The sequence below is a fragment of the Gallinula chloropus genome, assembly GCF_964237585.1.
Source record: "Gallinula chloropus genome assembly, chromosome: 2".
Lineage (NCBI taxonomy): Eukaryota > Metazoa > Chordata > Aves > Gruiformes > Rallidae > Gallinula > Gallinula chloropus.
Genome location: NC_140086.1, coordinates 18027051 through 18050944, shown reverse-complemented (window position 1 = coordinate 18050944; position 23894 = coordinate 18027051). Strand labels below are relative to the sequence as shown.

The window sequence follows — 23894 nt, the reverse complement described above, 5'->3', positions numbered from 1 at the left end:
ATTAAATGTTAATCGCAATATATTTTCCTTTTAAAGTGTCTTCAGTGACAGATTACTATATTGTATTATCAAATGCATAATACACAGATGATAGAATGATCTGCCGTACAGTTATCATTTATGTAGTATATGAAAGCCAAGAATATTTAAAATGTCATTTTATCATGGCTATCATTTAAGACATATATAAATCCTGTGATGGAGCTATAGTTACATGTGATCTTAATGATGAATTTTATTTTTTATTCATGAATCGTATTTAATATATTTTTAATTGGTTTTAAAATTTCATATATTCAAACTCTTCTGTATATAATTATATTTCATATGTTCTTGTAAGCTTCTACTCACATACCTTAATGTTCTTTACCTCAGAAAGTTTTGCTTATGTCCAACTGTAAACCTTCCTTTAGAAAATTGTAGTCCATTATATTTTATGCTTTCTCTCTTCTTTCTCTGGATTATTCTGGATTACTATTGGGTGTAAACCCACTTGTTTACATTAAGTTATATTTTAGAGAATTTTGATCCTTTTTAAAATATTTTCTTCTGTCCTATTGTCACTGGTCCAAACCTTATATGAAACTTCATTCCCATAGTGAAGAAAACCAGAGGTACTCACACTGCATTGCTTTAGGCACCTAAGGTGAGAGATGGGATTCTTGATTTAATTCAGCTGCACCTGACAACCTTCTCCAGCAAGTTATCCACAGGCAAGACTAAAATAGGCTGTCCCATTGTTTAACATCGCATGTGAACAACATGCAGCTGATTACATTGGAAGATTAGGATACTACTGTCCTAAAATAGGTATCTACTTTGGGATATGTGAATACACCAAAAAATGTAGTAAATCCTGATTAGTTTTATTATAAATATTTATTTATGTGCACTACATGATTAATTCTGATATGCATGCAGGTGTCTGTGTGTGTGAATATCTCTTCAGTCATTTCTTGTAATTATACATACATATATTTCACAGTAATAGGACATAAAATATCAATAGTATGTGTATTTATACATAAATATCTAAAAAAGTCAAATGTGTTATATGCTATTATTGATGCATATAATGCCATGATCCATTGCAAATCTATTTTTGCAGCTGTACCACATATTAAGTTTTTCTTCATCTCAGATCTGTGTAGCAGATTATTCCAACCTACATCAAGCACTTAATTCTTATCTGTAGCAAGTCCCATTTAGACTGTCCTGGTATTTTATTAGCCTCCATCTCCAAAAATCTCCTATGTAATTTACCATGTAATTTTCTATGATTTTTTTTTCGTGGATTTCTACTATATACTATCTGAAAACAATCCACAGCCCTTGGATTTTTTTGCCCCTTTCCACAGTTCAGAACCATCTCACTGTTGTTTTTGGACAGTAGTATAACTATCCATAGCTGTGACATATAAGATAAATAACCCTTTTATTTCTCACACCCAAGTGTTCTTTGTTAACTCTTCAATATTAGGCTTTGTTGTTATGCCAATTTACATCTATATATGCACACTAATATTTTCATTATATATACTAATATATACATAGAGTATATATATACACTAATACTTTATTGTCTTAATTCAGGTATTCATCATACTTCTTGCCATAGTATTTGGATATCAAATACATTCAGCAAAATGACTTTGTGCTTTTCTTCTCTAACATTTTTCTGTATTTTTTCCTTTTACCCATTTGACAAGGAATAAAACTAGATATAGAATTATTTCTCCAGTCCTTATCAGTCCTAAACTCACAACTCCCTCATCTGCTAGCAAATATGTAATGAAGATGCTTCATGAGCTATTGGTTATATATTGAATAGCTGCAATATTGAAATCCATCTTGGTGAGTCTTAATATTTAGTATGCGATTGATTTTCATCATCTCATTACGAAGCAAACTTCATAATGTAAGTTCCCAAATAAATCATGCTGCAATACAAAGTTAATAATAAAGAAAACATTATAGGTGGGACTGTTTTTTCCAAGAAAGTGGTGACACTAGGATTACAACTTCAGGTTTCTACAGAATATCAATTTAATACGATTGGCTATTAAACAATAGCCAGATATGAAATTAACAAATCACTGTAAGGGTAAGAATTCCTCTTTACCTTTACACACAGGTCTATGATCACTCCATGCAGCAAAAACTTCAGCTATCCTCTGACAGGTGATACTTTTTGAACCTTGTAGCACATAATCTTCATCACAGGAGAATTGTACCGTTGCTCCCAAGCTAAAATCAGACAATAATATAAAAAGAAGAAGCATTTTTATACAAATAGGTATGAGTCAGTTTTTCCGTTTTTTAAAATATGATTATCCTGACAAATGATACAAACATATAATCCGTAAATTTTTTCTCTTAGTAGTAAAAAATTGCAGTTTCCAATCTAGCCTGACAGTTCAGAGCATTTAGCCCTCTCTGGACTCTCTTTGGCCAGAGCTGGTTTATCTCTTTTTAACAGTTGTCTGAAGGTAAAATGATTATTCTCTGACCTAACTTCTGACTTTCATATAGTAAAGGTTTAATAAAACTTGGTACTGTATAACAAACTGTAGCTTTTTATGTTACTCGGAGCTAGGAAATAATGAAAAAGAGATATAAGGAAATCACCTAGAAGACCCAAAATATCAACCACAAGACTAAGAAAGAAATATCCACTATAAACTTCCTATTCCTCCAGGTAAAGACCTCAGAATACAGATCACTCATTGCAAATGTCCCCTACCCTTGATTCTTCCTGAGGAAGTCTGGTGCTTTTGACTTTAGAACAAGAGAGGTATTGAAGAGGGTTAGATATTGATGTTTTCTTATCAAGAGGTATATCATAAATAAGACTTTTCTGTATTAATTTGGACTATGAATGCTTTATTATAAATTGACTAGAAATAGCTGATTTTTAATTTGAATACTGGGCTATTATTTTAATTAGGCTAGTAGTAAACTCTTGACTCCAAAGAAGTAGCATGTTTTGTCTGAAAGGTAACTCCCAGACGACAACAATTACAAGTTGAATATAAATATTTGCTCTTTTGTCTGGCAAATGTTTCTCAAATTAATGGATGAAAATAAAATAATTCTAAAACCACTATTCTAGGTATTTAGCTGCGATTATTTAAGAAGGGATAATGCTGGCTTCAGAAGATTTTGTACTTTTTCCATATGGAGCTGACATTTGGTGTCGCAAACCAGGCACAGAACAAAACAGGAAATAGGCCCATTAAAATATTGGTTTGTTTCTTTCGTTATGTTGTGTTTTTCTGAGGGGAGGATTTTGAATTTTTTTCAGTTTGAAAAAGTTATAAATCTATTTTAATGACAGTTGTCATTGTGCATTTGTTGTCATAGAATCACAGAATGTGTTAGCTTGGAAGGGACCTAGCCCAATCCCCCTGCAGTAAGCAGGGACATCTTGACTACGTTAGGTTGCTCAGAGCCCCGTCAAGGTTGACCTTGAATACCTCCAGGCCTCTGCTACATCTCTGGGCAACCTGCTCCAGTGATCTATCAGCCTCATATTGAAGAATATTTCCTAATATACAATTTAAATCTACCCTTTTCTAGTTTAAAACCATCACCCCTTTTCCTATTGCTACATGCCCTTGTTAATCATTGTCCAATAATTTTTAAACTCAATTTAGAAATCTGAATATCTCAAAACTATGTAAGGCTTGATATTCTTTACTAATTTTTCTATAACTGAACAGAAGATAGCTTCTTTAACTAATTTCCTGTGCAGAAAAGGAATTAGTTGGGTTTTTATATTTTGGTATCGATCCTTGAAAAATCTTCCCTCCTACTGTGGTCACTGGGAAATTAGTATAACATTAGTAATGAATGGTAGAAGGACATTTCATTCTAACTCTAACATATCAAAACAGCAGACCGCAGACTCACTGATTTAAAAGAATTTTGTCCATATTTACATTTACATTCAATCAGGACCTGAATTAACTATTTTTCTAGGATAATGCTCACAGTAAGTGCTTTTCAGTTGTAGTAAAAAGAACAACAGTGACTTTCTTTTTTCATAACACACTTTTTGTATATAATATTAGCTACCAGGTCTTAGCATCAGGTCTATATTTATTTTTTCTTAATGTGCAAACCATCTCAGAGACATTTTAAACTGCATTTGCCTTGATAAATTATTTTATCTGTAACACATGGCTTACAAGACTTTGGCCACACTATGCATGCAGTTGTCTAGGTATTTTAAGATTAAACATGTAGTGATATCCCAAAAATCTGTGGTAAAGCAGCTTTCCTGTGCAACCTTGCAAGGCATGGAATTATATGAGCCTCCTTGGATTGGTGCCATAGGTTTCTCCCAAATTTTCCAGCCTTTGCTATGTTATGTATTTTTAAAAATCTGGTTTGTAAAATCTCTGTAAGCAAAGCCTCTATACTGGTTTAGTTTTTGATTATCTAAACACATGGTTTAAAGTTCCTTCATAACTCTAAAACAGGCACTTTTGCAAAAAGGTTGGGAGATGTCTGAGGACATCACTCAATAGTAATTGGATATCTCTATTGATTTGGCTGGGATCTTCAAATTTGGGTATGATACCACAAGGTATAACATTTCTTTATTCTGAAACACATAGAAAATTTCTCTGCGAGGTTTGGCTTTTAAAGAATGACCCCTGTTTTAATTTCCTTACAGTTGGGGATATTAGTGCTGTAATAGTAATTTCAGGTTCAGTTCAATTTACAAAGGCAGGCAAAAATAAAAGATTAAAAGAACATCCCATTTTGTTAGGTAATCAATTCCAATATTCTATGATGAAACTAGCTACTAAAGAAGATTCATATTAAACCAAACAAGGATAAATGAAAGGGAGTTAGATATTAGATATCTGAAAAGCAATATGGTGTCAGCACAATATACCTACAGAAATTTGGGGCTACCTGAGCTTTACAGAGATGTAGTTAATAAATAATGAGGACATGAAAGATTAAATAGTCACCTCAACAGACATATCAGAAAAGGAAGATTTGATAGTGGATAACAGCGCTATAAGCTATTTCAAAACCAGTTCCTGTAAGAATTCTGATGAATGAAAGGGATACGGAAGAGCTGCTGAGTCATGAAAAACGGAGGAAGATATAAAATTGAAAACCTGAGAAAAATCAAAAAGTAAATATAATGTAAAGGCCCTCACAAAGTCAGGCTGAAAATCTTCTATATGAGACTGAGGAAAAAGACCCACAAGGCAGATCACACAGCTGGGAGAAATTTCCAAATCATGAAACAGAAAGACAATCTAGCATTACTATTAAAAATTATACTCAGCTACTTCAAGGACTATATGGCTAGAAAGGTTTAAAAGGTAGAAATTAGAAAGAGAAGAATAACTTCCTCAAGATTAGATTTTTCACAAGAATCTGCCTGCCGTAGAAGGTCATGTTGAGAAATATGAACCCCTTTGATCATTCAAAAAAAAAAACCCAAACAAAACAGATGCCTGAAAAAAACCCAAAACAAACCCAACACGTAAAAATACTTCTTTTAACTAATCATGGAATAATTTAAAGAGGAAACAATGAGCATGAAGTACACTATTTACTAAAAAAATTGAACTAATAGTATCAAAATTTATGGCAAAAATTCTAGAGGGTTGAAATGATTGTGAAGACTTTCCAAGTCTAATAATTTTTAGGTTTTTTTATATCCAAAAGTATAACTAACTCATATTACCTAGTATATAATATATTTATGACTAGTATAAAAAACACTCATATTACCTGGGGCACGTTACTTGTGAAAATCAATTTTGATAGTGAACTTGTGTTTGATAATTTATGATTGTAAGCATGTTCGACCCATAAGAAAAGTGCTATTGAAAAATTTACATAATCTGTAACATGTGTGCTATGTGAGTGTGATCCAGTAAGGTCAACTGGAAAAGCAGATGTTAAAACACCGGTCTAAGAAAGAAAACGGAAGAGTCACAAATCAGTTCCTATACAGCTCAACTCAAAAAGCAATTATAAAAAAAAAAAAAAATCAAACACACACTTCCGGTCTGAAAGGTAAAAAATGGGAGGGAAAAAAAAATCCTACAGGAAACCTGCATAATCCTTCTGGATTTGCAGTGTAAGAATGGCATCCATAAAGGTCAGCATAGTGGCTATTGTAAGCCTGTCCAGAAAATGTTAAGAAAATGGATCTCCCAGGAATATAATAGCTTTGTGAAAAATCAAGATTTTGTGAATGCTTTCCTGTCCTTAACTACATATCCACTATTTTTAAAAAGGAAAAGCATTATTTCACGATTTTCTTGTACGAGTGATCCTTCTCAATGTTTCTGATAATATTTTTCATTTAATACCTTTTATTTATGATATCTGAAAAAAATTCAGTTCAAAATCCATTCTTCTCTAAATAACATTTGGTAATTGAGTACAGAAGGGTAAAGCGTCACTTCCCTCCCCAGGTATAGTACATGAGGTGGATATGATGAAGATTCAAAAAGGTGATACGGTGCATGCTTGACCTGTGTCTCAGTAACTTTACCTGCCAATTTCTATTTCTAATAGGACAAAAGATGATTGCCCTTAAGTTTGCATTTTTAGGAAAAACAAAGAAACAAACAAACAAAAAAAACCCTGAACAAACAAATTTCATTAGGAAAAAATATCAGTAAATACTTAATAAGACGGTTACACAAATTTGAGAAAACACTTTAATCTCATATCCATTTTTGAAGTCTGCATCATTTGCCTTAAATTTGGGATCTCTCTTTAAAGAACACAAAGTAAAAGCAAAAACGAGTCTAAAACAAAGCTATAGAATCACTAAAGGCTGTGGAAAAGCAGGTTTAACTTTTTAACTTCATATGAAGCTCATATTGAACAGTATTACTTTAGCAGTTGGTGTATGTGTAGCAAACTGATTAATTTTAGAGTCTTCTCCTCCATTATTTGATATATTATTTAAATTATTATTGAACAAGATTCATATATGCAAGAAACCAAATCATCAAGCTGAGCTGTAACAATAAATTTTATTGTTTTGGATTTTAGACTTATATTTCTCCTGTAAATTTTGCAATGCATAGATGGGACAGACTACAATAAGAATGAGATAATGCAGTTTCCATTTTTGCACTGATGTGGAGGGAAAACATCTCAATTCACACATTGCAGTACCATTCTGTTTCTGTGGAATCAACTGAAAATTCATATATACATATATATGTATATATATATAAAAATCCAAGATTTACATCTTTTTGACATATTAACCTGTTCTTTCCACACCTGTCACCAAAAACTTTTGAGAGGTACAGCATTTTTTGGCACAGAAAAAAAGGCAACACCAGAAAAACCCAAACATCATCTCTTAAATTCTCTAACTAACAAGGAATGATTTTAATATTATGCTCTATTTTTACACTAGTGTAAATAAAAAACCAAACAGTATTGCAACAAATACATTATTTCCTCCACATCCAGTAAAAGAAGCTAAATCTATATGTAAACTTTCAAGACTATGCACAATGGATCAAATTTTCTTAACCTAGAAACTTTCTATATACCACTGACACAGAATTATTTATGTGCAAGCTGCAGACGGAACCTTCAGTAGTCTCTCTGAGAGAGGACTGAGCTCTCTAAGGAGAGCTGAGCTAAGCCACTGCATCTGTCCCAAGTTAAAGCATGCACAGGAACATTTTTGTAGATCAGTTGATACAGTAGATTTAGATTAGATATAAAGAATAAATTATTTGCTATGAAGGTGGTGAGACACTGGAACAGGTTACCCAGAAAAATGGTGTGTGCCTTATACCTGGAAGTGTTTAAGGCCGGGTTGGACCTTCCAATCCAAAACCATTTTATGAATAATTGTCCATGAGCCAGTAGCATGCCATTTTGGCCAAGAAGAGTATGGACAGCAGGTCAAGGGGGTAATACTCACTCTCTCCTCTGCCCTTATGCGGCCACATCTGGAATCCTATGTCCAGTTCTGGGCTCCCCAGTTCAAGACAAAGTACTGGACAGACTCCAGAGGAGAGCTACAAAGACGATGAGGGTACTGGAGCACCTCTTGTATGAGAAAAGGCTGTAACAACTGGTTCTGTTTAGCCTGGAGAAGACTGAGAGGGAATCTGATCAACAGTTGTAAATATATAAAGGGCTGGTGTCAAGAACATGGGGCGAGACTCTTTTTGTATCAGGACAATGTGCTATGGACATAAACTGGAACACAGAATGTTCATTCTCTACATGAAGAAAAAATTCTTCACTTTGAGGCTAACAGAGCATCAGAACAGGATGCCCAAAGAGGTTTTGAAGTCTCCTTCTCTGGAGATATTTAAAACCTTCCTGGACATAGTCCTGTGTACCCTGCTCTAGGTGATCCCACATTAGCAGAGGGGTTGGACCAGAGGATCTACAGAGTTCTCTTCAAAACCTTGCCATTCTGTGATTCTGTGATATTCACTGGTCAAGAAATATCCTCACCATGTTCTGAATAAAGTAGAGTGATGACTAAATTTCAGTTACAGAGGATTTTCCTACAATCTGGACATGATTGGTGATTCTGATTAAACAGTTGCTAAGGTGCCACCTTTTCCCACTAAAAGGATACACTTCAAAGTTATTCTTCCAAAGAAAATAACTATAAATTAATTTATAATGTAACATGAAAGAAGAAATTGTCATTAGTTATACTGTAACTCAACTGATCGGTATAATAAATTATTTTTAATATAAGCTTCATATAATTCCTTCCCTCAACAGAACCTGTACTTTTAAGACCACTCTAGTATCTTTGTGGCTATCCAACAGCATTGGCACCTTTTTTATGATCCAAGCTTGATCTTCAAAACCCAACAATTAAAAAAAAAATTATAAAAACACAAGACCACTTTTTTTTCTTTTTTTCCTCTTAATCTATTACAACTTTCTTATATTTTCCACAGCGGCATTGATTCTAAAGTGGGATACTCCTGTGAAAAAGATGTAGATTTTACTGTATGACAGGTAACATAAAATAAGCCAATAGAAACCCCAGAAGAATGAACTCTGATACATCTAAAATTTTAAGAAAGGTATAGGAAATGCAAGTTTTCTTACTGAGGTAAAATGTTTTTCAGTACAGGAAAAGCTGGAAGTTATTAGTAAGTTTTCTTGACTTCACCTCAACCTGCAAAGGCCTATTATACTTAAAAAGGCATCTAGCCTTTAAAACTTCAAAATATAGCCAATATCCAGGAGGGTGAACATCGACAGTCTGTCCAAAGAATGTAATTAAATTCTGCAGCTTGTCTTAGGGCTTGCAATACAGATTCTCTAAGTGTGTGTAAGAACATATGAATGTGCTGAAAGACTAGGTAGTGATTATAATTAAAACAGGAGTGAAATTGCAACAAAAGTGCTACAAAACAGATACCTTCGTATTTGAAGAAATCTAAAGAGGAGTAAAAACAGCATGATCTTCTCTAAAATTAATTAAATTGTACTGATTTTGATTTATCTTCATAAAGACCTAAACCATCCTTCCAAATTCTGTATTTTAAAATTAGGATATTTTAACTAGGATTTTCACTTCCTTACCAGAAGGGAAAGAAAAAGACAAGCTCAAAGAAAAAACTATTTCCTACACTATAGAGGGAATGACTTTAAAAAGGGCAAAGGAAAAGTGTGATATTTTCCTGTCTGTCAGGTGCAAGACCACTTGGAAAGATTTGCCATTAAACTGTAGTTTTAAGCTAAATGTAAGCATTTTCCTTCAATGTCTTATTTATTTTAAAGAATTAGTAGCATTCTTGATTTGGAAGTTTAAGAAGTAATTGAGCAACTGTTATGACAATGGCAAGAACTGAAACCAGGCTAATTTAAAAAGGAATTTGATTCACTTTGCTGAAATTGTTTAGTTTGCCTTTGTTCTAAGACCTCTTTTCAATGTATCAAGTTTTCAGCTAGAGACACATGGCATCTGTGTCGCTAATACATACCAGTCCTGCACTTTACAAGTACAAATCTCACCACATCCATAAGACCTTTAACAAACCTTAGATAGGGAACCACCTTACTTATCCCTAATATGTGTAAGATTAATACAACAAAAGAGCAACTGTTGCCTTTCTAGCTACTGTTAATAAAGTGGCTAGAAAATGTGCACACGTGTTGTTCCACTATTTCCAATACAATATTTTATCATCATAAAGAGGCTAACATAAAATTGTGGGAAGGCTCAATATTTGAAAGGAAACTAGTCCTTTCTGGGTTGTTTCTTAGAGCTACACTCAGAATAGATCTGCCTATTAAGGAGATTTTTCACTAGATAGGATTCAATGATAGAAGATTATCTAAACTGGATTGCTTTTATCTTGAAAGAAACTGAACCATGAAAATTCAAATATTTAGTTGAAAGGAAAAGTTCAAGGACAGTTTCCAAGCGTAAATTTGAGGTGGCAGTGAAGCCATTGTGAAGTCTGTGCTTTAAGAAACTGTTACCGCTCTGCAATCTAACCTGTTAGAGAAACCAGGAAGCAAGTAGGTTGACCTTAAAATCAGCAGGATTTCACTTTTTAGCTCCTACAATCTCTCCTCAACAGGAAAAGGATCAGTTAAGCACTAGTTTGTTGCAGTTTTCTGCCTTTTTAATATTTTTTTTCTCTGTAAAATTGTGGGTTCTATGCAAATGTCAAGAAGTGATCAAAACAAGGAACAATAAAATAAAAATAAAAAGATTTCACTTTGATCTCCAAACCTCAAAACACATTCTTTGATGGAAGGTGAAAAAAACTTCCTCATCAAAACAAACACAGAAGTACAACCTATAAGACCAAGAGCATAATAATTTATGTGTTACATCATCTGTTTATTTTGTTTGGAAGAAATGTTTATTTTAGGTTGAGATAAAGGTTTTAGGTTGAGATAAAGACAGTTTAGGACAGAAAGGGACCAAAATAAAGTAATGCACAACATAGTTGCTCACCAAGCAAAGTTGCTATTCAGCTAGTTCTCAAGCAAAACTGCCTTCTGGACCACAGCCTAGTTATACAATGAGAATGAAGTCATATGGTATGGCATATGCGTTTGGAGTTTGAGTCAGCTGTCCTGGCTGTGCCCCACCACAGCTTCTTGGGCACCCCCCAGCTTCATGTTTGCAGGCCAGTATGAAAAGCTGAAAAATTCATGACTGCTTGGCAAGAACTAATAACATCAGTGTGTTATCAAGATTATTCTCATACTAAATCCAAAACGTAGCACTATAGCAGCTACTAAAAAGAAAATTAACTATCCCTGCCAAAACTAGGACATGCAGAAAATGCAACATTCTCTATTAGATCGCAATGAATATTAATATAGAAATATCTGAAACCTCTTCTATGAGATTTTGTTGTTCTTTTCATGTTTCATTACATTATTTTTGTCCTTCATGAAAACATCCAGTACCATAAGTGTGTCTAAGATTTGTATATATAATACAGTATTTGCATAAGAAAATTATTTTAACTTACCTTCAATCCAATTTTTACCAGGCTATCAGAAATATAAGCTCTGTTCCAAGTCAGTGTTTAACTTCTTCGCATAATCAGTGCACACTAAATTGCTCTACACAATTTGATACAGAATTGCATATAACTTTTTACTGGGAAGTTCAGTTTTGAACAACATCTCACAACAGCGATATTTTTTAGCATACACATTTTCCACATTCAACATCAGAGAAATGATACAATGATAGGGGTTATATTTTACCTAAAATCTGAGCCTATCCGTTTTCCATTTTCTGGTTCTCCAGGATCTGGACACAAATTGGATGCCTGTTTAATACCTCCCTCATTTACTGCAAAAAAGCAAAATAAAACAAAATAAACAAATAAAAAAGCTAAAATAATACAGTTTTGAGGAAATACAGAGTTAAGCAATTACCAAATATTTAGAAGTACATTATCTGCACTTTAGGTCCTTTAAAACATATATTCTACAGAATATAATCACCCATATAAACTCTAGTCTCAATATGTAAGTGTCTCCTCCCTATAACGACCAAAGCGTGTATTTTTTATTTGGTTTGGTTTGTTTTCAAAGAAATAACACAAGGATTTTTTTATAAATTGTACTAAACAGGTATTTTGTTAGCTTGTAATATTATTGAACTTGTATAGAATGTTATTACTACTCCTTCACAAACATTAACATTTAAAGGAGTGTTCATCAAATTTAGGGCTCAAAGATTTTACTCTGCATATAATCTAATAAATGTCATCTCCACTAAGAGCTGACCTTTTCTCCTTGAATTGTAATAAAACTTGAACAGAGGCTCATGCTGAGAGAATTGTCCGTAATCAGTACTGAAAATGCAGATATCCTCAAAATATGGAGATCTGAAGGTAAACTCAAAATGCCAGTTTGATTTGCATACATTTACCCTACAATAAACTAAAATGGATCTTCAGAGAGAAACTTCCTGTGAACCTCAGTGTGTTTTTCCAGAAATGTGTATGTAGCAAACTAGCCCTCAGCCTATTCAATTACCTCTTCACTCTTTTTTTTTTCAATACATTATGTAGTGTCTCATATATTTTACAGCTACTTTAGGCCAAAATTATTATATTAATTTTGTATTTAATTTTTGAAGTTCATTGAAAGAGTAGTAGTAGTTCCTAAAAAAAAATTAGCAAAGGTGGTTAGTCTGTCATTACTTGGCAATTTAATAGCCCAATAGATGAGGGGTTCTTTTTTTCAAAATTATAAATTTACATTTAACCAAGAAATTTCTACTCAGCAGAAGAGATTTTCACCTTTATTCATGTCTATTTCTAAGGAACTAGACAACAGATTTTCAGTATTAGATTTTAACTTTCCTTTAAAGAAGAAGTTTGCATACAAAAGGCTAATCACATTACATTATAAACGGAATATACCCAAATTTTAAAAAAAGTTTCTGATGACATTTCTAAAGGGTGTTAATTAAATTTAAGCTTTTAATAAAGGATAATAACAGTCAGAATACTTGGGTTTTTTTCTCTTCCTTGTAAGTCATCTTCTTGCACACAGTGAAGAATTAGTTTATTACCCCTAAGGAAGTCAAATGCCAAATAAAAATGTTGCAGAGGGTTAAAGGAAAACATCTCAACTTAGCGCATTGCCAAAAAAACCTATCAAGCTCAGCCCATGTCAACTGGAACCACAGTATTTATGCCCTGGTGCAAAATTACTGTACCATGCCCAAGGTTTTTCTAATAGCAAGCAAAGGCAATCTCTCTTCATTTTATGCTTAGTGGATTTCTGGGCCAGGAGGGCTCTTCCTTAGATCCTATCCACATTACCAGGTTTTAGACTTTTCCTCCCCCGATACTTCTAGGTGTGATGACAGCATATTAGCTACAAAAAACTGAGTGCCTGCTAGCGTTGGAATATATATCGCTCTGACAATTACAATTCCATGAACTGCATTTCACAAAGCCATCTAAGAGAAACTTGTTGGATGAGCATTTAAAATTAACTCCTTATTTGAAATATCTGGGTGCTTTTCTAGCTCCAAAGCCTATATCATGACATAAGAAATTCATAATCATCACAAGTAGTCTGTATATATAGAAAAGGCCTTAAAACTTTGAGTAGACAGGATTCACTGAGCAATGCAGGAAGGGAAAGGAAGAAGTAGGCAAAAAGACACCCTCTCTGTTTTGTGACAGTCTGTTAACTTTTCTGACATTAAATGTATGTTAAAACTATAGTTAGGAAATCATGATGCCTGGTAATAATATCAAAGAAATTAAATAAAATGGCACCATATTTGGGCTATATTATTTATCTACGTACATAGAAGAAATAATTTACTATAAAAAAATAAACAAAACATTTTTTCTATACTGTAATTAATAGTTGGATATTTCAAACAATTACTTATTTTTTGTACACTATATTTCCCCATACATAGGCACTGGTTTTCAAAGTACAGCGTTTATTATATACTTCAATTTCTACCCAAAATGGAAAGTCAATTTTTTTAAAATCTGCATTAAGTTCCCGTCTTAAAAATACTTATGAAATGGATTTTAGATTATAAAATATCTTTCATAAATAAAATATAAATGCATATGTTAAAGTCAATAAAAAATTACAATGACAAAATGAAAATATGACAAAAGTACATTAAAAATTCAGAAGAAAAATTATAAGTAGAAATCATTAAACTGATTTCTAATTTGATCCCAAATCAGAAATGCAATTAAGCAGAAGCTGAAATCCAGTCTGACTTCTGTGAAGTACTTAGCAAAAAATGAATACACTTTTTTTTCATTATTGATGTTAGCTTCCACATATAATGCTTGATTTTTCAGTCTACTGAAATATAGCCCTATGCAGTTCCCCAGATATCTGTCTGTCTTAACTTTTAGAACCCAGTCATATGACAATAAGCAACAAAAGGGTTTCCTGTAGTAAATTAAAGGTTCTTCTAGGGAAAGCATTCATTCATGGTGTGGTGACAACACTGGAAGCAAGAAATTCCAAAGACCCAGACTGAATCGGTTAATTTTTGTTAGTCTCAAGACTTGCAAAATTAAGTTGATGCATACTTGTTACAAAGTATTACCATTCTGAATTTACTATGCACAAATCACCTAAGTATTGTCTGTTATACACCTGATACAATAAATAAAGGAATAGAAGTAAATTAGGGAAAAGACATACTCATGAAAGTTACATGATAATTTCTAAAAACATTGCTAAAACAAGGCATAATATAAAATACATATTCAGTTATCAACATTGTATTTCCACTAATACTTGATGATGGTCATTCTTTTTTTAAAGGACCTTATCTGTCAATGTAATGCAAGTACAGATCCAGCTGAGGCCAGAATTTTGTCTGAAGTCAGCAGCTAAATTTATAGGCTTTTCATGACTCTTCTATTTCCTTCAGCTACCAAAGTGACTAGCTAACAAAATCCTGGATTACAATAGTTATCTATTTATGACAATTACTAAAATTACAAATCATAAAAGTATTTCACCTTAACTTATTATTGATGTATAGATAATCTACTCTGCATAACCAATAAATAAGATACAAGCTTTTAGCTTTACATAGAACATAATAGCATATGAAATTATATAAAGAATTTTTAAAATATATTGGTAAATTTTATCAATAATTTCATAGCAATCATGTTTTAATATCACAATTTCCTGATACTTGACTGTAAATATGCAGTTCCTATTAATGTTTATATAGTGGAATATTTAATGATTTGTGTATATAGAGAAACAATCCATTTTATCAGCCATTCTACTATTCTCATTTGTAACTATAAAAGAACAGATGGACCATAAGAGAGAGACCTGAGTGATGACATTATAAGAGCTACTGTAATTATCTTACTATTATTTCCTCTACTCTCTAGTTACCCAATATGTGTAAAAAGAATACTTGTTTTTAAAAGTCTAGAAAGAAATTAAATAAATGAGAAATGTCTTAAAGAACTATTTAGGCGATGCAACTGGCAGAAAACTTGAATATGGCAATATACTACAGTATAAAAACTGAACAGAAGTGCATTGTCTTTATTTTTTCTGACTTGGTAAACATTAAAACGTCTTACTGCTTGAAGACACCTTTTCATTTAAAAATTATGTCTAATATGTTGATAGTTTATAATATAAAACTGAAAAATGCACTAAAACTTATGTCAATGTGCTCTGCTAAATTCTGGAAACTAAATCCATCACTGACACTTCAAACAAAAAAGTTAGTGTGAATATGTCCAACCTAAGGAGGGTCAAAAGCAAATCCTTTCACTCCTGCGAAGAATAATGAAATGTAGTGTAAGCAAACATGCGCTAAGCATTTAGTCCATCTTTATTTTAATCAATTACTTATAAATATTGAAAATGTGGTTTTAGTCTAAAAAGGAACTCTATAAAAATGGCATATTCTTTTGCAAAAGATACCTTCTTTAATGTATTTAGTCATATCTGCTTAATTTATGTTACAAAGTTGTCCAACTCCTCTTTATAAGTTAATCAGGTCTCAGTTTTTAAGATGCCGAGTATTTTTGGTTACTACCTTCTGTAATTAAAATTGAAGGCAATAAGCATCTCCAGAATTTTTAAAACTACAGTTAGTTAATCAGTTTGAAATGTCAAATTTAATGAAGAACAAAAATTCAGAAAGCGACCTCGTGTATTGGTTGAAAAAAATATGTGGTTGCACATTGTTAAATGAGGATAGGCTTTGGTTCGTGTAGCCTTTTGCTGCTAGCACTAATTTGCAACTAAAATAATGTATCTCCTGTTCACAATTAAGATATTGGCTGACACCTGGAGGGCCGAAAAATTATTTATTTGCAAATATTTCAAAATTAATGTGAAATTACTGACAAAATAATGTCTTTCAACAATGCCAGATTTATAGAAAGCCTGCCTTTAGAGTAGAACCATATTTAAAAATTCACCATGCAGACAGGAGAAACAGATTTAAGTCAGTTATATTATCAGAAATACATAAGCAATTTTGAAAACACACAAACAGCACAGACAGCACAAATTTCACTCTTGCACTAGAAAAAAGTAACAAAAAAGGAGTACACTCACAGATAGAAAACTTGTTGCTGTTGTCTTTCCCTGGAAACAATTTAAATCCTCTAGATTTAAAATCTATGGCCTTTTTCACTAGTTAAAAAAACAAACAAAAACACATATCAGGAAATACAGTCTAAAATATTTCATTTCATTTGACAAATTTTATCATGGAAGTATATACAAATTAGAGTACTGGCTACCTAACAAGCTCATATTGTGTACTTTTGTAGGAAAACATTTTAGAAAAACAAATATCATGACCAATTTATACACCCAACAAGGAAAGAAGTAAGATTTGTAACTTAATTTTTCTCCAGCATAACCAAAAAAAAAAGGCCGAAACTTTTATTTCCATGGACCATACAGTTGTGTAAAACATCACACATTTATGGAACCTGGAAAATGAAAAGAATGATAGATAAATTTGCTCTAAAACAGAGTTGAATTTTATGAGGTGTTTCTTCTGTGTTAAAAGAGGAGTGCTTACCCCCCACTGTAGGAATACTACAAGATACTATTACATCTGTCAACTGAAAACTTAGCAGCCTTTTTAAAAAATGTACTTTGACATTTTAAACAGATTTTTTTTTATTAAATATGAATTTGTTCTTTCTAGTGATAGAGAATTTAAAAGGAAAAAAGTTGTCCACAACATGTTATTGAAAGTACACTGAAATCCAATAAATATGCTCAGATCTAAATTCTGTAAGCATCCAAGCAATACAGGAAATATATTAATCCACATATATTCTGAATAAGGTTTAATTAGCAGTAGAAATGCAAAAATCTTTTTTTGTCAACATATTTTGCCTGTTTCTTCAGTTTTTAAAATTTACATTAAAAGTCAGCATTATATTTGGAAAAAAGAGAAAACAGAGGAAACTGCTAAAAAATATATATATATTGCAGACAAAAAGTCTTACTGTAATACATTCTCAAGAATCTCAGGCATCCAGATAATCTCCTTATTTAAAAATTATTTCCATCAGTTGCTTTCAAAATCTACCTTAGCTTTGTTCCCCGATTGAGTTAGGAAGAACAATTTCTTTTATTCAGGAGATGCTGAGAATTTATTGTCTATGTTTAGGTTTCACAGACAAAACCAGAAATATTTTGATCAAAGGAAAAATTCTGCATTATTAAATTAATCAGACCAGGCTATTTTTCTGTTTTAACTACAGGGATTTGGGTATATATATTAACAAAAATAACCAAACCAAAACAAAAAAAAAAAAGGATAAAGAGTCTACTGTTCTGTTGTTGATTCCAAAGCTGGTCCTCTTTCCAACTTGAAAATTGTTATTTTTCAAAGGGTGGCATGGAAGGTAGATAAGGTAGATCATTTCCACCTCCTTCTCAGATGAACTATTTCTGTAGAAGTCCTTATTTTGGGCTGGCAGTTAATCAGAGAATCCAGGCAAACCATATGGCTTCAATATATTTGTGAACCAAAACAAACAGAGTAAAACTAAAATTTAACAGATACCAAAAGGTAAGAGGAAATAAACTAAAACCAAGAAACTTTTTATTTCAATCATTAAACTAAGTAACTCTTTTCTCCAGTATACTCTGCCAGTAAGCAATGAACCATACATAAAAATGGACCTTCTAAAAAAATTTCACTTTTAACCATAAGCTAATTTTAGGTACGTTATACTCAAGTGACTTTAGATATATTTAAGAAATATATGGAAGATGTTTTATATTGTCTTCAAGAAAACAGTGCTGATGACAGCAGAAATAAAAGAAACTAGGTCTAAAATAAACTAAGATGTGAAGATAGACAATAGATCATCAAAGAATTTTACAGCACCTGTTAACTTGTTTTACAAAATGAATGGTCAAAGAAAAACTTACATGAAATACATACCAGAATAGTAAAATACTATTGATGGAGTTTTTTTAATAAATTAATTGTTGCTACATGTAAGAGCAAAACAAATAGCATACTACCAGAAAGAAAATGGTAGATATAGGACACAATGATAGATAATTTTAAACTCCTGATGGAAGAGACCATACTTTCTTCTAAATAAATAGAGACAAAATGTACACTTCCTTGTTTGTCATCATAATATAACCTATAAATTATTTGCAGGAGCAAATGCCACAAAATGCTATATATTTTTAACTTTTTTCTTAACCCTTAATACCCTCCCTCTCCACAAATAAATTGAAGCCCACAAACAATTCTATCCTTGGTGGAACTCATGGACCCAAGGACTATTTCCTTCATACAGAATAGCCACACTGGAATTACAGTAATGGTCTCTCACATAGGAGTGCAGCTAGCTGTAAACTGCTCCTGGCCTGGTCTGAGCATCAGTGTAGAATACCTCCTTATGAACAAGAAGATAGGCCTAGCTAGTCTTCCAACACCGAAGTAAAACGCTGGTGGGCTTGAATACATGATTTCAGGTGATGGAATGGGTTTAAGTATTCACACTACGGAAATGTTTGTCCTTTAGTTTTAGAAAATAAGATCTCAGGGTACGAGTGGCTTGGTGAACACATTGAAAAAAATCTGATTTTTTTTTTAAACTATTTGCATTGCTTTGATAAGGCAATTAATTACCATTAGGGAAGGTAGCAACTCAAGGTTTCTGAAGCAACTTCTGACTGTGAGATTTTTCTACTTTTAACTGGGTTTTGAATGTTGAATTATTGAATGCTAGTTTCCAAACACTGTGAAGGAGTAGTTACAGAAATATATTTGGTCTAAACATGCTGTCATTAAACTATGTCTCAGGCTGCATATGCGTTACATACATAAAAACAACTCATCATCAATAAAAAAAACCCCATACACAAAACGCAATAAATATGTACTTGCTAAACTTGGCATTTTTTTGCATACACCAGTGTAGAAAACAGTGAGGAAAAAGATTGCTATTTAAAAACAGTTTTAGCATAAACATGACAGAAACTATTGGAGTGTATTTCACTTTTCTGAAGTCTCAGAAGACAGATTCATGCCAGCAAACAGGGCAGTTGTACACCTCTAAGCCAGTCTACAGAGAGAGAGATAGAGACACTTTAAGGCTGGATTAATATGTCCTTAGATACTTACTTTCTCATGAGTTTAAACTTTGATATGCCCATTTATCTCAAGACAAATAGTTCAGATGTATTAATGCTACAAACAGCTAAATATGCTCAGACTAGCATATTCTTATATTTCTGAACAGCCAAGAGACAGAGAAATAGATTAGTCAAAGAAAGTAGGATACCCCTGAGATGGCACACTGGTGGAGGTGGAAGGTATTGATAAGATTCTCCACTGCTTTGGAGAACAATATTGCAGAAAGTAAAAAATATGTGAACCCAAAGCTTCCTTTATTTCCTGTCCTTCAAATCTATTCCAGAATCAATCCACAAATAAAATTGAAAAGTTAGATAAAGGAAATCAAACTGGTCAGAGGCCAAATGTAATGGATTATATTTACAGTAGAATAAACTTTTGGTATCACTTTCATATCATTAACTATGTAATTGGAAAAAGTAGAGGTGTATTTAAAAATAAGAAAAAATTATAAAAACCTATCTGACGTAACCACCTGTTCAGTGCTATAATGAAAGACATCTAAATTGTCTTTATTACTACTTTAATACTAAACTTCAGCAAGTTGATGTGGGCAAGAATGCTGCTGCACATCTATCCAAATAAATCTCTGACAATCCTGAATGTATTTTTAATCATGTGAACTGATGGAGTACCATCAGAACTGTGTGAAACCTAATCAGAGATCAGCTAAAAAAACCCCTGAAAACTACTTAGACATCCACTTGGGAGCTTATGTTCACTACTGCTCATGTTTGCTTTCCAGTTCAAATGGCTTTAGTACAAAAGAGAAGATTACTATCTGTGTAACTTTCTGATTAGAAGGCCCAATGTTTTCTACACATACAAAAAATGGAACTGAAGAGAGAAGGATATGGAGCAATCCCGGTAATAGAAGAAGCTTTGCATGACAGCTGGGTAGACAAATATCAGCCAATAGACAGACCAGACCATCCATACTTTTCAAGTAATAAATTTCCATATAAACTGAATTATGTTCAGAATAATTTTGTTTAAGTGTTTGACCAAAATTTGCAGTCATGTAAGATAATGAAGATTCAATCACATAAAAAAAAAATACTTTTTCTTTTATAAAATGGTTACACAATTCTGTACTTTTATGCACTCATATGCATGCAGGCTATCTACAAACCCTTGTGAGAGAGGGCTAACCTAGAAAATTGCTGTACACTATTTTTCAGATTAGATGCTGCATTAAAAAAGGGCCTCATATAAAAAAGAACATACATACATACATTTTAAGGATTTGTATTATAAAACGAAAACATAGATGTATAATTTCCCAGGCAGCTTTGAATAAAACATACTCTTATACACTAGACATTAAATTATTTTTAATGAAGAAAAGATTTTTTAGTTGCCACAATTCTGGCTTCATTGAAAAAGTATATCCTGACAGGTACATGAGGCATAGATTTCAAAATGAAAACGACATTCACCTACAAGATGGATGAATCAGGGTATAGAGCTATAAAACACTGACAATCCACAAATTCATGAATTTCTTTTAGTTATGCAATAGCATTTATGTAAAGAAACTGTCCAGCTTGTCTACGTTTTGTAAATTTTTAAACCAAATATAAAGTAATTTAAAATAAGGATGACTAAAACACCATCAGTCTGTGCAAAAGAAGCACTCAGATTTGATTACTACAAGTAACATTAATCATGGAAAGGTGGGCCTCTTCTGGCCTTATATAGTTCTTTCCTTGGATGTAGCTCAAAGTAGTTTAAACACTGACACAGCCCATCCCTTCTTCTGAACCTTTCTTACATTCTATTCATTACTGCTCAGCTAATGGAGATGGAAAACAGCATCATAATATCAAAGCCCACCTCCCCAGCAAATGACATCTGCAGAAATATAACATTAAGTGAAAAAAGGCAGTAGATTGCTTATCTGACTGTATCTAAATGTTTGTATTGCATATATATAAATGCTCACATAATATGTTTAAGAAATCTAATATCTCAGGAAATTAAGCTTTTGTACAATCTCTGTATTCTTCTGTTTCTCATTTCTGACATTTATTTAAAGTCAACTGCAAAGGATTCTGCTTGATTAAAATAAATTTTGGTGTGAAAGTCTTTGAGAAAATATTGTTTCGAGATTTCCCTTTTTATCACAAGACTGAGAGAATTTTCATTCTTCCTACCACGCTACTATTATTTAGAAAACAGAAATCAATACCACTTGTTTACTTTGCACTGGTCCCAGATGTTAAGGAACACAAGATTAAAATAAAAACACTTGTAGACTCAGAAGTACATGAAATTCTGCCATAAGTATATTTGCTGGATTTATTTCATCGTAGAAATAATGAGTAATTAACTCGTTAACAGCTTTCTGAAGAGACATGAAATTTGTTTGTAATACAGTATAGAACTGATTCTGACTGATGCAGAATGAGTAATTCACTGATTGTTTAAGATTTTCAGTATCTGATGATGGAAGATTTTACTTGTAGCGGCTGCTATTTCTAATGACAAACACTGGAGTCTGATACACTCTGGACTTCTGACACTTATGTGTAAATGTGAAAAACAAATCATACATCGTACTTCCAGTTCACTTCAGGCCTATCTAATTCGTTGTATTTCCTCTAGAATTTATTCTACATGCATAGCACATCCATAGCTTGAATGCACTGTATTTACTACTCGTGCACAGGTCAGTTCCTTCCTTTTTTTATTTTCTTTATGTGCACTTCATGTTCACTATTTATGTGTTGTAACTAGTTGTCCAGAATTTCCAAATCCTGACAAAAATTGTCCTAGACATCCAGATAACTTAGGGGATCACCAATTCAAGGGATTGAATAGTGGGGTGGGGGTGGAGAGGGACATACAGTAATCTACTTGATTTTTTAGATGATGGCACTTCAGGCTCCAGAAATTTGCAATAAAAATCTCTAAACCTAGTGATTACCCAAATAAACTTCACTTTGAAGAAAGTGCCTTTAAAGTGCCCTGAAGAAAGCAGGTTGTACAGTTCTATATTTCAAATTATTTCAGCTACTGCATTACTTCACTGAATTACAGCACTCTACTGCTAATTACTCCACTAACACACTGCATTAGTGTGTTAAAAATTTTTCTTACGTGATTCTATATAAGTATAAACATTATGTGATAATGCACAACAAATATAATTGCTAAAATAGTAAAAAATACTTTGTAACTCCTTGCTAAAAGTACAGATGTTTAAACACAGTTGCTGCTTACTATGATCCATTAAATTGATAATATTAGACTTTTTCTTTTATCTTAGTTTTGCTTGTGAGGAGCTCTATTTTAGTGTTATCCTAGAGTCAAAATTATATTTAAGAAAATGAGAAAAAAATGCACATGAGAATGAATGTAAAATTCTCTTCTTAAAATGAAAGTTTCTGATAGTTCAATGAACATAATTGTATCCTTTAATGAAACATGTCATAGACATTTGATTCTAAGCTAATGTGTGTATTTCATTTTATTAAAATTTAATGTATTTTGATTTTGTTTTAATATTATGCATTTCCATTTTAATTGTGCAATTTCTCAAAGGTTACTGTACTATGTCATTTGTTGACAAAATTCTATATGGAACCCTCCTACTTGACCATATTTTCACTAATATTTAAACAAGTATTTTACTTCCTTAGTCAACAAATTTGTATACCAAATTCATGCAATAATGAACTAAACTATAGAAAATCAGTCAGAAAATGTACTGAGAAAAACTTATTTTTATACAGGTTACACACACACACATAATTTCATGTATCAGTATTGGATTAAGAAGGATTAAGAAATACAATCAATTTACACAGATGGTCATTAAATGGTCAAAATGACAGTTTTTCTACTGTATTCTACATTCAATGTCTTTCAAATTTCTCTACCTTGGAAAACAAGAATTATTTCAAACAAAACAAGTATGGTTAATATGTATGATTGCACTAATGGCACAACATGTCAGAAAAATATTAATTAAAGAAATAAACAAGTTTAGTGCAATGAAGAACACAAGAACTAAAGGAACTACAAGAAATATAAATAAAAAGAACAAGTTATGAGAATAAAATTGACAGGCAAGTATAAGGAGCAATATTTCAATTAAAACATTAACACACTCATTTTTTGAAATCAGTATGACCGATTTCCCCCTCTGCCCCTTCCTTCTAATGACATTGGAATTGACTATTGGTGAAAATTGATCTCCTTTCTTATGGCTTCCTTGAAGTGAGAAGATGTCAAGAAACTT

The 23894-nt window shown here is 32.4% G+C and overlaps 1 protein-coding gene across 3 annotated transcripts in view; it reads right to left on the bottom strand.

Moving 5' to 3' along the window:
* CSMD3 (CUB and Sushi multiple domains 3) overlaps positions 1-23894 on the bottom strand; it is a gene marked incomplete at its 5' end in the record, with an annotated part of 624550 nt that overhangs the window by 359765 nt on the left and 240891 nt on the right. For 2 of the 3 annotated variants that reach the window (XM_084280272.1, XM_084280273.1), the window contains 3 exons: positions 2123-2247; positions 11734-11821; positions 16579-16656. In XM_084280272.1, the coding sequence (XP_084136398.1) occupies positions 2123-2247; positions 11734-11821; positions 16579-16656 (291 nt within the window). The remainder of the gene's footprint in view (positions 1-2122; positions 2248-11733; positions 11822-16578; positions 16657-23894) is intronic. The other variant, XM_084280274.1, reaches the window with a different exon arrangement.